An 18,294-nucleotide genomic window follows, 5' to 3' on the forward strand; every position below is an offset into this window, starting at 1 on the left:
TTTTATTATTTTCTTTTAGATATTTTTTTTCTTTCTATATTATCTCAACACAGCATAGATCTCAAGTTTTTGGGGAGTATGATCTTAAAGTTACCTTATTTGCTCCTGAGCCCTGACTTGTTTCCATGCAGTGTGTATGAGAGGTGACCATCAACTCAATTACAAGGCTAAGTGTAGTTCCAAGCTGCTGTGTTGGGCATCAGTGAGGACTGTATGAGTGCAGCATTAGATTGGAGAAGGCTTACAGCAGAACTATAAGTTGTATTTTGTACAGAGGTATTGTAAATTTATGATGAAAATCTCCTTTTATGTTTTGAGAATAATTTACTAGTGTTTTCTGTCTGTGTTGTTTTTATTTGCAAGCTTGCTTTAGGAAGGTCTCAACTGTGTAATCATTTTTATTATTATTTCCCTCTTAGAGGGCATTTACAGCGTTTGAAGCTTCAATTCATTCACTTTCAGACTTCTTTTTAACACTACTTTCATACATGTATAGCTAAAAGTATCCCTAGACATTCAGACACATTTAATTCCCTTGTTTGGATGATTATCTGAAAGGGGTCTTAATAGTAATATATAGGAAAACAATTATGTTTTCAGTGGGAGATAATTGCCTTTTATATCTTTGGAGGAGAGAGAGTTAACTGTGATAGGTTAATAATAGAACTTCCCTTCTAGCCTTTCTTAGGGGGAGACTGAGATATGGTCCAGAAATCTAAGAGAAGTAATTTAAGTTGAGAAAGGGGGCAAAGGGGAAGAGTTCAATGACCACAATTGCCTGATACAAATGTAAAGAATGGATACAGTTTGCTGAAACTGGGATGAAAGGTCAGTGAACAGTTTTAGACCCCTTACCAGGAAAAATGTCTGAAGCTACCCAATGTGACCTTCATGATGGTGTTTTGCGTAGTAGAATAGAGAATAAATTGTAATATACAATTTCCATACAAGCAGAGATTTCCAGACAAGTTTGCCAACAAATGGCAATGCTCATGTAAAACAGCAAAGTATTGTGGTTGAAGATTTTTTTTTCTGTAATGTGATTTTTTTTTTTTGTGATGCACCGCATTCCTGACCTTAAGGTTTCCTGATTCATAGCTGCTGACTATAGATAAAATGTACATTTTTATAATGATAAGTTATTTAAATGTTAGAAACTATGCTACTATGAATTCGGTGCTTGTTACTGTTCAGATTCCATTACAATATTTGTATGTGAAAATATAGATGAATCCAGATATGCTACTGTTTAGATATTGTATAATGTTTTCATCTATCTAGAGCTATTTAATGACTCTAGAGTAGTCTGGAGTGTTTAGCCTGTATTAAACTGACCTAATTTTCTTAGACCTTTGTTCAGATTTATTACATTAAAAAAAATAATAATTAAATACTTAGTCTACTTCATCACTCGGTCAGAAGGTTGTCTTGTATTTTTTGTTTTCAAGTTTTATCTGAAATTGGAAAGTGAACAGAAGTAATCTATGCAATACATTATCAAATATAATTTTCTCTTTTTTCAATTAAGTAGTAATTCTCTGATGTTATAAATTATGACTGTACTATATTGACTAAATTAGAAAAGTTGAGAATTCTGATTTGTCTGCCTTGAAACTATTTGAGCACAATGTTCTATACCTCCAAATAAGTTCAAATTTTTTTAGTCTGAGTAATAGAATATATTCATTTAATCTGTTTGTGAGCTTACTTATGACTGCATACATTATTCTCACCTCAAGTACAGCGTTCAGTTTTGGGCCCCTCACTACAGGAAAGTCATTGAGGCCCTGGGGCATGTCCAGAGAAGGGTAATGAAACTGTGAAACATTGTTTGGAACACATGTCTTCTGAGGAGCAGCAGAGAGAACTGGGATTGTTCAATCTGCAGAAGAGGAGGCTCGGGGGGAGACATTGCCTTCTACTACTACTACCATCTGAAAGAAGGTTATGGTGTACTGCGGGTCGGTCTTGTCTCATCAGGTAACAGAGATAGAATGAGAAGTAATAACCTCAAGCATCACCAGGGACGTTCAGGTTGGATGTTAGGAAATACTTCTCCAAGAGTAATGTGGTAATGTATTGGAACAGGCTGCCCAGGGAGGTGGTGGATTCACCATTCCTGGAGGTTTTTCAAGAAATGTGTAGATGTTTTATTGAGGGATGTGGTTTAGTGGATAATTTTGGTGGTGTCTGGATGGATGGACTAGACAATCTTAGAGGTCTTTTCCAACCTTAATGATTCTATGAGTCTATTTCTAGCTTTTGGCACAGACGATAGCTATGTATCACACCAGGAAATTACAGAGAATAATGTTAAAATTCATTAAAATTCAAAGGCATCTGGAGTTATCATTGGGATTTGAAGACTGAAAAATGAAAATATTAAAAGCAATACTAATGTTAAGCCTTTCAAAATGATTCAGAAGGCATCCAAGATTTCATACTGGTCCTGTAAACGGATCTAAGAGAATTGATTTAACATCAGCATGTTGAACATGAATTAAACAAACACGGCAGGGCACTAACAATGCTCATGTTGTAAATCGTATGTCCTTCTGTTAATAAAGGTAGAGAGGTGCTGCTTTTTATGGTCTCTATATAATATAATAATTGAAAGAATCAGGAACAGCTGTAAACTCCTGATGCAGTGTAAGCATAAACCTGTTTACTATTAAGCATGAATGACTGCAGTCTTTTTTCTTTTCCCTGTATTTTTTTCGAGATGGTAGATGGTTTTTTACAAAAATGGCAATATAATGTTTTTATTGCAGAGTTAGTGCAAAATAAATTGTATATATGATTATAACACATATTTTTAGGTATTTTTAGGGTACATCTTCTAATGTTTTTATATATTTAATGAATAGGGAATTAAGAACTAAATTGAAGCTGAAAATTTTAAGGAGATTAAAATGAAATACCTCAAGCTGGAAATACTATAAATCTATCAGCTTTTCTATATGTTTGATGTAAGGAAGGAGAGCATGATTACCCAAAAATGCCCTCAATTGCTTTCATGTCTTATTCTGCGTATCTATATATCTTCAAGAATTCCTGGCCAGTCCACTGCTCAAACATAAATCTGATTTGTAACATATTTCAAAAGCTAACTCTTTGCTTTATTCATATCTTAGTTTTTCTTAGTGATTTACACCATTAATGTTCAAAAGTCCTCCAGATTATAAATTTTTTAAAAATGCATTCAAGAAAGTAACTTTCATTTGAGAGAGTAGCTTTAGAATATATACCTTCTTCAATAGAAATCCAAATATTTGCTGAAATAGAATGATTTTTATTAGCTCTTCTGTTTTACTGAATGCATTTCAAATTATTTGAAGTGAGCATTGCTCTGTTCGGTGGTTGGTTATAGGTTTGTTTTGCTTTTTTTTATACAGTATTATAACATTCTGTTTTTATAATCTATATACTTGTTGGAATGCAGTTTTGCTCTGCTGTTGCTTGTGCTCTCCTTTTTAATCTCAAGTATGTATTATCTAACTTGTTCGATACTGGATTACTTGGCTTTTGTTCCTGGTTTCAGATTTGGATTCTTTCTTCTCTTCTGTATTGGACATTAGTAGAAATTAGGAAGCTTACTCCAGGAGTTTCACCTACAGTTTGTTCACTTAAATCTTCATAACAATTGCTTTTGAATTGATTTCTTACAGTATTCTTTCACTTTTAAGCTGCTAAGACATAGAAGTAGATGCCTTATCTTTAGTAACACTGGATGAAGTTTTGGCTATTGGTCTCTTGCTATTAGGCTGTTATTGCCAATTTAGTCACTACTAATTTGCATGACTAACAATCTAACTGAAGGAAGTTGAGTCTGGTTGTACTACCATAAAGTTGTCAGCTGGAATTCAACTTGCATTTGATTGCTGAGGCAATAAGTAATAAAGATATGCCTCAGTATTTGTATGCCTAAACTTCACGCTGTTCAAATAATAAATAGCTGGTCTTTTATTTAAAACAATTTAAAGAGCTGTGTTATGAGTGTGCAATTATCCAGAAAAGTAAACTTAAACATTCTAGGAAATAACTGGAAATATTAGTTACCATCTTATTAAAAAAAAAAAGAGCTGCTGCTTGGAACCAGCACTTGAAAATAATGATGTCTAAATATATCTTAGTAGATCTTCCCACTACTACAAAAATCTTGCTTTGCTTGATTTCTACACACAACAAATTTTGTGTAATTTAACAAATCCCTTCCAATTTCTGAAACATTTTAATTTTAAGTGGACTTTTCTATATGCGTTGCTATTACCATGCAAATTAAAAGTCTTACCTTTTTCCCCAGAGTTATAGATGCTTGATTTTGCACTCACTTTAACGAAGAGAAGTCCTGACAACTTAGGTAGACAAGATGTTGATCCATACTGGACAGGTGGAAGCCCTTTCACGTCCCCAGTGAAGTGTAAAATGTGCTGTTTTCCTTCAAATTATTTTTGTACACACAGATTTTTGACCAGGATATCTGACTGACTCTATGATAGAATAAAACTACATCAAGGCATTTTGAATTATTTTAGTAGTATACAGCCTGTAACACAGAAAGCATGATGGCATTTTAACTTTCATAGTAATAACTTTCAATAGATCATTATTTTATATTTATTTTATATTATCTTTATTATTTCTGGCACCATGCCAACTTGCTCTTATTAGGTTAAAAGAAAAGAAGAGACTGACTTTATTCCTTTTAATACAACTTGCTAAGGGGTTACATTCTATCACGTTTCAGAGTTTAGTACTTAGAATGTTCTGGATCTTTTTTAAGTTTGTCACTCTGCTCTTTATGGCTGCTAGCGTGCATAAAAAATTAGAATCACTTGGTGGAAACACATATCTGGTGCCTATATACAATGTGGTATGATTTTAACACTGGAAGTTATCCCCAGTGGGAGTTAATAAGTATTTTATAGAATATGCGACTTTTAACCAAGCTCCCACTTTCTCCTTCAACTCCTTTACACATTTTTTGAAATTTTTGGTCAGTAATCATGCTGTAAAACTCCCTGAATCATTTCACATCATTTTACTCAGTATTTGTATTTACAGTATCTGGAAAAAGCCTCTCCCAAATCCAGAGAGCACTGAATGGCAGAGAGTGGGGATGGACTTGGGAGAGACCTTAGAGAAATGGGCACCCCTGATGCGTTAAAGTTTCACTCCTGAACACCTACAGAACCCTGAAATTTTAGGCAGCTTTAAGACAGCATGGTTGCAGCCTCAGCAAATCTAAGGAGGAACAAATTATTTGGGGCCTGGCTCACATCTACAGAGCAATGTTCAACACTATTACAGAGAGAGAGACGGAGTCCAAGTTCTTGTAGGCAGATACTCACAACTGGCCTCCTGGAAGGGAAGAGCGATCTGCCCATCACCCAGAATTGGAAATCACGTGAGTACTGGAAAACTGTAGTCTGGGCAGCGTAGTCTCTCTCTTCTCAGTGTATCTTCCTCTCAGAAGGCCAGAACTCATGTGATAATATTTGAGACTGATAGGAGCACAGGACCCAGGAATCGTAGCGCTCCAGCACCAAACGGCTTGCTGCATGATGTCACGATACGGAATGCTGATAAAACCAGGACAAGAAGAAATTAAAGAATGTGCATTTTGGAACACAACTAGTTGCTGCGGACCTTATGGTTGCACAAGGTACATGCAAGATCTGCAATGTTTTCATTAGTTACTAACTGTCCTTGCTTTGCTGATTTTATTCAAAAGGCAGAAGTATCACTGGATTATGAAATATTAACTCTTTGTATTATTGTTGCTATATACAACAGCTCCAAGGAAACATCTGAATTTTTTTTCCTCTTATACAAGTGCTTTCTCTTAACCTCTTTCTTTCCTTTTTTAGGGCTCTGGTAACGTAGCTGAGTTGTAGTTCCCTTCCATAGGCAGATGGATCAAACATTCTCATCATTATATAATACAATTTCCATTTTATTTTAAACATACTTTGCATGATATAAAAATATTGATCACAGTGAGCTTTAACAATTGTTACTGCTATAAACAAATGCTGCACAATGGTTTTAGTGGAAATAAATTATATAGTCATTATCTCTTTAAAAAAATCACAAGAAGTAGAACCTAGGCTGTTTGGTCATTGGCAGAAAATAAGTCCTTACTGAGTTCTTTATAAAACATGAACCCCCGTTATTTTCTACATTGGCTTTCCACATCTTGAGAAAAGCACAATGTGTTTGTCTGTGAAAGCCCCACAGGGTCTCTGGTGAACATTAAATTCCAAGTATTTGCAAAGTTTCTGTTGTTCTTTCATTCTAATGGAAAAAATGTACACCAAAATAGGAAGTAGCTTTCTTCACTAATTCATAAGTGGTCTTTTCCAATATGTGGGTACACAGCGGCACACTTCTTCACTAAAATAAAATCCAGCATCACAGCGTTTCGTTCGGACTGTACATGGCGGTCTGTAACAACTGAAAAAACAAAGAGTGAGCATTAATACACATCTTTCGTATTTTTGCAACCACTTTTAATTGGTCTATTCTTCACAAAATACAATGCTATATTATTGTAGATAAACAGGTTTATTTCAAGAGATTCTCAGGAATATTTTTTAAAGCCTGGTTGTAGCTCCATTCAAACCTTGTTTTTTTCCCTCTAATTTTGAAGATAGAGTAATATTTTTCTGCTTTTAAATCAGCTTACCATACTCTATCCTATCAAGCTTGAGGTGGCAATCTAGACTCGGTTGATAGTTGAGTCTGCCATTTTCCTACCCAGAACTGTTTCTTACCTTCTTTACTAATGCAGTGGGCCTGCATTACCCTGTTTATGGTATGTATGTTTATATCACATCATAACTACGATCTTGAAAATGAGAACATACTTCCTTCAGGTAGCAAACTCCTCCAATTACTTTCTGATTTCACTAGCGCTACATCTGTACTTCATATTACATACATGTGCATTCTGAAGTAAGATCAGAGACTACATGCTTAAGTCAAACTTCAAAGAAAAGAAGCAGAAAAGCCTCTTTTAGATTAAAATAAGTTCAATGACAAAAAGCATTAAAGCACACATACCTAAAAAGGGGGAGAATTTCTCCTTGACTGAAGAATAGAACTTATACAAAGATAGTTATCTGTGGCTGTCCCTGAACTCCTCTTCCTTTTCCTTTTTTATTCTTTTATTCTATTAAAAGGAGAATGTGACCTAAAGTAACCTTACAATAACAATGCTAAGTACTTTCTAGTATATAATGGAGACAAAGTGCAAGTCTGGTTGCTTTTTTTTTTTTGTCCAGACACTGGCAATGAGTCAAATGAGAAAAGTATAAGCTTCAAATTTCAACACAGTTAGTTATACTTGAAACCTGTATTTAAATGGGTGCCTGTTTATGAAAGACAGACGTTATGATCTATTGCTATCTTCAGTTCAAAACCACTACAGTATAATCTAAGGCCATTTCAGAATCCTTTTTTTCCCCCAGGCAATTTTTTTTCAGGCTTGAGGCTAATCTTGTCAGTCCTGCAGGTAAGTTAACATGCTGCATGCTTGGTTTGGATACCAAGTTACCACTTTGCAATATGATAAGAGGTCTGGATTACAGTTATGTTACTACTTGGTGAGTTCAATCAATGAACTATGAAGAAAGCAACAAGGAATGAGGAAGGCTGCAAATACGGTATTTATTAACTACTCACATCTTGCTCAGTGTTTTCAGCTAATAATCCTGGATTATTTCACGAGCGTGGTCTTTGAAACTAAGAGAGTAACATTACTTTGCGCTGCTTCACTCTATGTAAGTAACACACATACACCTGGGATCAGTTTAACAGCTTATTTTTGGGACAATGAAAGATAGGGAAGATAAAGATGGACTTAAGAGAGGCTTAAAATTTATTTATGGCTATAAAAGAATTCAATAAAATAGCTAACAACGCAACCACAAATTTTATACCTTAGATACATTTACATTAAAAGGGCTAAAAAACTGAATTTTTACCTGCACGTCTGGTGATGAAATCTTTTTCCTTTTAAGAAACATTTATTGGGAGATTCTGTACATTCGCAGATGCATTTTGCGGGATTCAGTGGCTGATGTTTGGGACAGGTCTTTTTACATACACATTGGCACTTTTCTTCATCAAATTCTTTGTTGGGCCCACAGGAAGCGGGGAGCAGTTTGTTTTTGCACATGCATTGACATGATGCCCTGTCTAATTCTTTGTGAGGGCCACAGGTTGAGGGCCGCACACCTCCTTTACAGACGCATTGACAGGTTTCTTCATCCAGCTCTTTGTTGGGCCCACAAATATGGAATCCTTCATATGTGTCTGGAAACGCACCAGAGAAGTTGCATAATTATCAGAATTTTGTCCTCCTACTCTTGTTTTTTACGTGAAAAAAATAACATCAAATTCATACATGGAGGTATTTTAGGAACAAATATAAATCAAAACACAAATGCTACAAATAAAAATAATCAACCACTTAAATAAACTCTTATAATTTCTTCTTTACGCAAATCAAAATATGGAGCTACAATTAATCCTCTAAGCAAAACTAGAATCTTACCAGAATCTCCAAGGTGAGAAGAGAAACCAAAATCTTGCTGTGCCAAACATCTGCAAATTTGATTATTCCAGACATGATTTTTTGGACAGGTCCTGTTTGCCACGTGGCACCTATTGAATGACATATACTGCTGGTTTATTGCCATAATAACAAAATAATTGATTTTGGGTGCTGTTTCCATTTGTTTCCCTCCATTACAAAAACCTTTCATAATCTTACTTTCAACTCCTATCACATCAGTAACTGGTCAAGGTTCTCCCCCAGTACAGAAACATTCAACCATTTGCTGAAGATATCAACTCACCTTTCAAGTTTTAGCTCTGGCTTCCAAAAACCACTAAGTGCTTTCTAACCCTTCAGTGTAAACCTTACATATCAATGGATCAGTATAAAGATATTTGTACATGAGATACCACGGAGGTGGTACCAGACAAAATTTTCTATGTTGCTTTTGGCGGTACAAAAGTGTGCTCTTACCTATAAGCATAAGATAAGTGACAGTAATTTCTGAATTAATGTTGTAGACCAAACTCAAATCTTCAAAATGTAATCCAATTATTAACGTCCCTTCTTTACACAAAAATTGTCATTAACTGATTATTCCTTATCAAGCACTCAAATCTCAGACATCTTTCTCGACTCTAAAAATCTAGACTTCAGCAGTCATGAAGTCACTTTAGACATGAGAGAAAATAAACCATTTAACATTTAGTTTTCTGTATGTGCTAGAGTACAGTAAAACATCCTAACAGCAGCTGTTAAAGGATACGACACTCAATAGGTAAGTTCACCACACAAGGAATATGTGATTAAGTATTATCTGATCTTCCTTGCTTATGATTTCTTCATCACTACACTTGCCATTACAACTTCTAATGAGTCATGCCTAACTTCATGCATTCAGGCTGTGTAATCTATTCATTATTTCTGTAGTATTTCTAAAATTCTCATCTGTTAAACCAACACACACATAATCCATATTAGGCACTTTCTCCTTTCCATGAGAGAAGCGCCATTACTCACTCACTGAAAAATGCAGGTGCTAAGACATTCTTCCACGATTATCATTCAAGGATACCACTCCCCTTCACCACATTAAACAGCTCTTTTCCTGTAGTTTAACATCACCCTGCACCACCTCATGCTTTATCAAGCTGGTGTTTCCTGATTTCACTCCACTAATGAGATCATCCTTGCTCCCTTGCTTGGCACACATGTCCTTTTGCCTGTGTCCTGTTTCAGCTTGGAAAATGGCATAGAGAATTTACAGGCCTATTATGGTATTTTGTTTAAAAGCTGAATACACAAATAACTTACACCTGGAGCAGCTTGGTCATACCAAGCATGTTTAAAACTTACTAAAGAAGGCAACCAGAGTGACAGTGTGAGAAAACACTATGCCCATATGAACTACACTTAGGCAACGTTGATATGAAAGCCAAGAAGTTGAACATCAGAACTGGAGATCAACAGCAAAAAGGACGAAATTGCTTGTTTACAAGCTCTTCTCTGGCTGCTACGAAAGAAAGTTACTACAGAATATGGCTGAAACATTAAAAGGACTTATTTTAGGAAAGTTCAAGAGGGCTTAAAAAAAAAAAATCAGACAAAAAACTTTCAAAAAAATTTCAATACTTCTTTTCACATTTTCAACATAAAATAGCATGCTAAGCCATTGCCTGACACACGAGAGAAATTATGTAGCACCTACAATATACATCTAAAATGAACATGAACTCTCTAAGCACCTACTTTACTTACTTACACTACCATGGAAAAAAAGAGAATAGGATCTTTATGACATGTACTAAAGACCAGGCACTGCTCTCCTGCTTCACTTCTAGTCCCTACTCCCTGTACAATCACCAAATTTCTAAAACAAAGCATCTGTTTTCTGAGTTGCAAATCTTGATGAAATTTTACATAAGCAGAGAGGGATACAGCTTAAGAAGCCATTAATCCGGAAGGTATTCTAAAACACTAGTTAGCATGAACTGACATGCCTCAGCTGTACAAATATGTAGAGTAGCTACCCACTTACTTATTAAAAGGAAATAAATAGAATAAAGTAGAACAGGTAAAGACATGGGCCTTAATTCAAATGATCAAGTTGTGCAGAAAACACATTTCATAAAAAAGGTCAACTAGTTATATTCAGTCTTACAAGAAATTTTTCTCTTCTTTCTAACGTGGATCACGACACAGTCCAGACTACTAGATCCTAAGTGTTACAACCCTAAAAACAAAGTTTATATTCTTAGGATTTTCTTTTCAATAATTCATGAGATCGTCACATCTCTGTTAAAAAGAGCACATACAGACCTGCCCCTGTAACATGAGTGGTACACATGAGGCTAAAACCTCCACCTCCATTAAAATACGCAGTGGGATTCTGAAAAGCATTCAGACACCCATCAGCAACACGATCAATTTCTTTTAGTTTAAAAGCTATGACTTCTTTTAAAAAGAACATATTCAAAACAAACAAACAAAAACCATCTTAACTGTTTCGAGATTCTGGAAACGAAAGTAAAAACAGTGCTTAAGAATAAAACCTATACAGACTTTGTTCAATCTAGCATTATAGGACAGTCAGAAGTCTGGCATCTCCATGCTTCTCTTTAACAGGTAGCTGTTTCCTGGCTAGAACAAAGCCTTACCGTGATAATTACAGCTGCTCTAAGCATGGAAGTGCTGAGAAGCTGCCAACAGTCAGCATAATTTGATTTTATTATTGACTCTTAGGTTTGAGTTTTTGTAATCTGTTTATTATCCACTTAATTAAACCACCACTAGATTTATTCCCTAATGCTCTTTAATCCACTATTCATGATCCACATTTTGATGAACCAATTCAACAATCTGAATTCAAACAGAATATAATCCGTGCTTAGCTTGAACACATCAGAGAACATCCCAACTTAAACTGAATGAAAACATGCAAAGAAGACGACCTAGTTTGTTTCTGTGGGTGGTTTAAACTGTTCATTCACCATATTAAAAATGCATATAATTAATTCCAGGTTAGCTTTTATTCATGGGTCTTCTATAAAGACCCATTAGACTGCTATCTACACATCATCTACTTAATATTTATACATCACGAAATCAAACACTCAGTCCTCTAAAAAGATGGAAATGAGTGTTTAAAGTGCTGAAATACTCCCGTCAAAATCACCAAGCCTATGAACTAACTGAACAAATCTATCTGTCAGTTCAGTGGACTACTCATTAACACTTTACTTCCTCTTTCCCCTCTGTTCTGTTTTCATCTCTGGCAGGATTTTTCTTTTAAAAGTGTAGGACTTTTTGGCTGTTTCTGTTTTATTTTAAAAGGAAAATACAGTTTGAGGGAGAAATGTCAAACTCCTTAACTGTAAAAAAAAAAAAAAAAAAAAAAAAAAAAACCTGTTTTTGGATAGTTTTCCTTTATTATTACTATTACAAGTGATTCTTGCTATTTACTTTAAAACTTTAATTTCACTTTAGCTGTTTCCATTGAGAAACCAACTCACTATTTTTCATTTTCTACTGATCTATTCCTAGTTGGCGCACTTTTCAGAAAGGTACTGAGCTAATTACTTCAGTAACAGTCTTTTGTTGTAAAACAATATCAGCTCCTTTGCAAATTGTGTTCTGCTACTACTGATATATACGAGTTTACCCATCCTAAATGTGAAAGCTTCCAGCAATATTTTATATTTAATTACGTAGGCTTTCTTATAATGTGAAAGGAAAGACAAGTCTCATACTTACTGGGTTTGTGTTGCTGGCAAGGAACGTCTTATGATAGAATGAACTTGTCTGTAAACATCCAACTTAGACATGCATCGGCAGGACGTGTGATTGGCAAAACTGACAGTTACAGGTTTGGGGCCATGAGAGAGAGGCACTGTAATCTCAAACAACTACAGAAGGGAAAGCAAAGAGAATAAAAGAACTTGTTTATAATCTAGTAACAGTACAACTGAAGATAATACAGAGATATGTATACAGACAGCCATTGGGAATTTAATCTTTGTTTTTTCTTCTCTAGTATAATTCAGTGAAATATTTAATTAAACTGCTAAATTATTATTACATAAAATAATAAAATTTAATATTTTTAATGTTAACTCCTATTACATGCCTGTTTGCATACTACTGCATTCAAATCAGTTACCAAAGGTATTAAGAAAAATGTCTGAAGAGCTCATTCTTCTAGAGGAAATAACTTCAAATTGGCAGTCTTTTTAATATTCAAAACATAGTACTTGGAATACGCATTGGAAAGTTGGAAAACAAGAATAATTTTTAAAAGGGAAAAACTAAAACATAATACATTGATTGCAAAATTTACAGAGCTTGTTTATAACAGCACTATGTTGGATTTAGATAAACTATTTTTGGATGAAGAAGTGTTGACATACATCATAAAGTATAGTTTTTCTTTCTGGTATTCATATAAATGAAAACTAGATGGTCATCTAATGAAATGTATATTGAATATTTTCCCAGGAAATTAAGAAATAAGTTTTTAAATATTCATGTATGCTAATTTATGCTAATTAATAAAATGCCAACTTTAGTGGGAAATGTAGTTTAACAAGTGAAAAAAGATGACTTCAATGGTATCTTGCTAAAAAAAAAAAAAAGAAAAAACAGAAAAACTTTGAGACTCATTTCAATATTTAATTCAGAACACCTAATTTAAGAAATTGAAGAGATTTCACTTCAAGACTCAAATCTCAATACTCTACTGAAAAGTTAGGACATGCTTTTAGGTCCAAGCCGTGTTTATAATCCATAACTTCTATAGTATGGCAGACAGACTGCCTGCTAAAGTAACTGGGAAAAAAAAAAAAAAAAAAAAAAACAACTATAATTTTAAATGATTCAAAAAGCAAAGCACATCTACAGGATATCTCGAACACAAAATCTTACACAGAATTACACAAGTGAGCCTGCGTGCTGAAAGGCATGCAGGTGCAGCAGCATGGTGTGTACTCATCAAGTACCCGCAAGGTATGAGTGTGCTTGTACAGCTTATATAAAGACCATATTATTGCCATATCTAAATTATACAGCTTAAACCTAAACTTTGTAAAGCGTTGTCTACTATGACAAATATCTATTTAACAAAATGAATTCTGGCAGTACTTAGTAACTGAATTTTTTTAAAAGTTTAAAATTGGGAGTGTCACCATAAAATAACTGAGTTGGTAGAAATATTTGCATTATACTCCGTTACAGAGGATTACAATGCAATTAGTTTTAATGCAGAAACTAGTACATCCATTATATTAATTTAAAATTTTTTTTCCAATAACATCTCAAAATGAAAATTAATCTGTCTTTGGTTCTGTAGAAGGGAAAACCAAACAAAAAAAACAGTTTCCCACATCCTCACTGTGCCAGTAGAGAAAAACAACCCTTCTATGGTGTTACCATTAAAAGAATTCCACTTTTTAGAGAGACATTACAAAGAATATTAACATTTGGATTCCTGCTGCAACTGTAAAATACTGGATCCTTTACTTTTTGGGCTTGTTTAGCTTGGAAAAGACAAGGCTCCAGGGAGACATCACTGTGGCCTTCCAGTACTCAAGTGGGGATTGCAAGCAGGAGAGGGACAGACGTTTTACAGTCTGATAATAATAGAAGGAGGGGGGATGGATTTAATATAAGAGAAGGGAGATTTAGATTAGAAGTTAGGAAGAAATTTTTTACTCAGAAGGTGGTGAGGGCACTGTAACATGCTGTCTGGAGACTCTGTGGATGAATATGCCCGGAGGCATAGTCAAGGCCAGGTTGGATGGGATCCTAGGTAGCCTGATATAGTGGGTGGCAACCCTGTCCATGGCAGGGAGTTCAAACTAGGCGATTTTTGAGATTCCCTCCAACCTAAGCCATTCTATGTTTCTATACTCTTGTGTGTCATAAAAGTTCTTCTAAATTAATCACAAAAAGCATTCTTATCAACATGTTTCATCCAAAAAGAGCAATAGTCGTAACATAGAGCTAACATTTTAATATGAAAATAAATTGATGTACCTATTCATTTCTCTTAAAGATACTCACCTATTTGAGGGCCATTACAGGTTTGGCTATAATGCCCAAGTTTACTAGGAAAATCAGAGAGAAGGGGTAGTTGCTGTTGTACAAGAGATGGAAAGGACCATGTTTATGAAAAAAATAGTTTTCACTTCTGAGTACAGTACACATTTGAGAAAGCAGATGCTGAGGTCTTTGGCTATCTCCGTTTTAAAATCTTGATCTCCAATCAGATGGCAAAAGTCACCTTTCCAAGAATTTCATCTTTTCTCCTTTTCCTTTTTTTTTTTTTTTCCAATTTTTTTTTTCTTTCAAAAAGATGTGTTTTTAGAAGGATATTACAACTGTTAAGTCCTCTTGGCCATCTATGAAACTACAGATGAAGAAGACTTAATATTATATTAAGTCTCTCATAAAAAAAACTGATTCTTCTTCATATGAACTAAAGTGCGGGACAATGAGTGTGCATCTCTCTCTGCCCTCATAACATTATGAATTTGCTACTCCAAAGCAGAAGTAAAAGCCCACTATAGAGATAACTAATAAAAATAGCTGAAAAGAAGCATGATTATTTGCATGAAACAATCTACAGCTATTTGAAATAAAAGGGCATGCTTTGTTTTCCTCTGTTCTTGGAGCATGTTGGTTTGCCATGCTGCAAAATCTAACAGATTCCCGACCACTGGAGTGGGCTGTGTAGGATGCCAGTTACAATCCCTAAGCACTTGCTGGCCTTCAGGAATACGCTAACATAAATTTCACTAAAAATTCTAACACTGCCAGAGTGTGAGCTGAAGATGTGAATTCACGTTTATCATTGTTTCATCTACATTTATCCACCCATTTAAAATGAGAAAGGTATCACTTTAGAGATGAATGTTGCTAACAAGTATTACCATTTATTGGTACACCACAAAAAAATCTCGCTAAGTAACGGAAACGTAAACTTCTTATTCTCATTGATCACTCCCAATTTATTCTACTAAATTTTGTTGAAAGCAGAAAATGTATTATAAACACAGAATAATTCTGCTTAAATAATCTTTGGTATTTTGAAATCACATTCATACTGAAAAATAACCAATGCTCTGGTCTGAGCGGCATCTCTAAATCCAATGAAGCTGTTTAAGTGAAAGTGAATATACATAAGTTGGGTTTGAATCACCATCTCAAGAAATCATTTCAGGTTAGGTAAGGTCTGACCTTCTGTGATGCTTTCTGGTTTTGTCAGCATCTCTAATTTATTTCTTGCTATTCTTCTTCAGAACAGTAATTTCAAAATCTTTTGTCACTACAGGACATATTTGGTAACATCTGACAAACAAATATCAAGATCTAGAAAGAACTTTGAGAAAGGCACTATAATATCTGCGTATGAAGCCAGTTTAGCCTGCCTTCTTTTCTGGCACTATTGCTGGTTGTCTACTGTTCCTTTGGGTACCTCCTCCTGGAGAGCAGTTCTCTGGTGTTTTGATCTGATGCCCCCATTCAGTAAAGGACTGATTTTACCTGTATGCTCAAAGGCCCAAATCTTTCCCTCCTTCTCAGCTTCAAATAAAAAATTGGACTATTTCATGCTACAGGCAATAAGGTGAAAGACATTTCTACCAAGTCTGTTCTTAGGGAGCCATTAATAAAGACAGACATTCAGGATGAAAGACTGCAAAGAGTGAGACTCTATCTCCAAAAGAACAAGAGATCTAATAGTAGTAGGTACTAGGTCAGGTTATTTCAAGGTGGAGAGTTTTTATTGCTCACAGTTTTGAGAAAAATAATAATTATATATATGAAACAGCGAATTAAAGTATATGAAATGATCCTAATAGGCTCAACTTGCCCACACTGTTCTGTACTTGTGTGCTACCAACACTGCAGTAAGGTCAGAAAACAAATGGAAAACAACCACCGCAGTAACACATAGTGATAACTAAAGATTACTGTATTTACAGCTTCTAGAACCAAAAAACTCGATAGCTCATATTGAGAAATCTTGACATTTTAAAACAAAGAAGAATCTTTAAATTTTGACTACAAAAATGAGGTCAGCTGAATTCACTAGTGTTGACTAAAAGGCATTTTAGTATTTTAGTTATCACTTCACACTTAAATTTATAGGAAAGTAAAATGCTTACGTACTATATTAATGCTAATTTCTATTGCCTTTCTGACTTTTATGGATATCATTTTGTACTAATAAAAACAGAATCTAAAGATCACTTTACAAGAGTAATTTTTTGTCCAATTTTTTTCTGAGTACAACAAAAAATGAAGAAGAGGAACAGAAAGAAAATGAAAACCTCTACCATAAATGAGCATACACATCACAAATCTACAGGTAATACTTTGAATATATTTATCCCACCATAAATCTTTCAATCCAGCCAAAACTGAAATGCTCATCTTCAGAAATGAAGAAAGGTTCATTTTTCTTCATATATTTGGATTACAGACTTTAAGATCTATTGTTATAGTCCATAGATATTTTTATAAAGCTCTGGGCATTTAATCGCTTTTTATTTTCCATAGTACTCATTTTTAGCAAAAAAACAAAACAAAAAAAAAAAAAAACAAACAAAAAAAACAATCAAGTAGATATTTCACTATCCAATATATTTCATAAACCCTTCAATGTCAGCAAAAGATATCTATTCATCTTCAACTCATATCTTAACTTTAGAATATGTATAATATTAAAATGCATACTGTTCGCAAGGCACAACACTGAAATACAAACACAATTTGTACTTTAAAAGTCTTGAAAAGTCTGATTTTATTTTTTTGTTGTTGTTGTTCAGAGGAGTTGAGGAGACCTGTAATTTCTCTGCCTCAAACACAGCCTGTAATCAGGTGTATTTTTGGCTTAATTAATACTTAACCTTCATACCACTGCACCAGCCAAAACTGAAAGGCAGCATATCCTACAGACCTCAATGTCAGCTTCTCTTACTGGTATTTTCTGCCTCTTGGTACAAAGAGGTATGCAATTACACAACTTTTCAGACCAACACAGAGGTAAGAGAATAATTAGATCCCTTCTAGAAGCATGAATGCTATTAAAACCCTTTTTTTTTTCCTGAATTCTTTTGTATGTACATTAGTTTTTAAATCCTCAGAGATCTATGCTCTATGCTGTACTTCTTAGGTGAGAAACAGCCAGAGGAGACAAGGCAAAGGTAGCTCTGACTTGTTCCATCCAAGCCATCTTGACCTTTAGCACTCCACAATCTGCAATTACTGTGATGCCAAGTGCAACGGTCACTCTCTTTGCCTGAAGGGTGCTCCTTCAGCTACTCTTCCAAGATCTTCCTGGCTAGAACTGTGTCCCACACATACTGCCATGTGGCTGGCTGCTTCCAGTTCCCACACTGGCGGAATTCATCCTTCACTCATTTACAGAGCTGGAGTTACAGAAATAAGGGTGGGGCAAACTAGAACTCAGAGTGATTTTAACTATAAAAAAATAAATAAATAAATCCAGCAGTGTAGAGGACTCTCCTACTCTTGATCAAAAAACCTATCAGCATTCCAGTCAAAGAAAAATTCACATATAGTAATGCTCACCGATTCTTAGTAAGGCATGTATTTTTGATTCACTGCATTGATAATTCCCTTCAGATTAACAGGAGCTCATGCCATACTTTCCAGAAGAAAAATAGTTCTTGATTTCTATACAAAGTATATTTCATTGCTTCAGTAGCTAA

At 34.7% G+C, this 18,294-nt stretch overlaps 1 protein-coding gene across 1 annotated transcript in view; it reads right to left on the bottom strand.

The window, feature by feature from the left end:
• Window positions 1-5,932: 5,932 nt before the first annotated feature.
• VEGFC (vascular endothelial growth factor C) overlaps window positions 5,933-18,294 on the bottom strand; it is a 65,231-nt gene continuing 52,869 nt past the window's right edge. The window contains exons 4-7 of the mRNA XM_085222488.1: window positions 12,317-12,468; window positions 8,561-8,670; window positions 7,989-8,319; window positions 5,933-6,456 (exon numbers count right to left, since the gene is read on the bottom strand). Coding sequence (XP_085078614.1) covers window positions 6,342-6,456; window positions 7,989-8,319; window positions 8,561-8,670; window positions 12,317-12,468 — 708 coding nt within the window. The 3' untranslated portion in view covers window positions 5,933-6,341. The remainder of the gene's footprint in view (window positions 6,457-7,988; window positions 8,320-8,560; window positions 8,671-12,316; window positions 12,469-18,294) is intronic.

The sequence above is a fragment of the Meleagris gallopavo genome, chromosome 4 (genome assembly GCF_905368555.1).
Source record: "Meleagris gallopavo chromosome 4, MGAL_WU_HG_1.1, whole genome shotgun sequence".
Classification (NCBI taxonomy): Eukaryota; Metazoa; Chordata; class Aves; order Galliformes; family Phasianidae; genus Meleagris; species Meleagris gallopavo.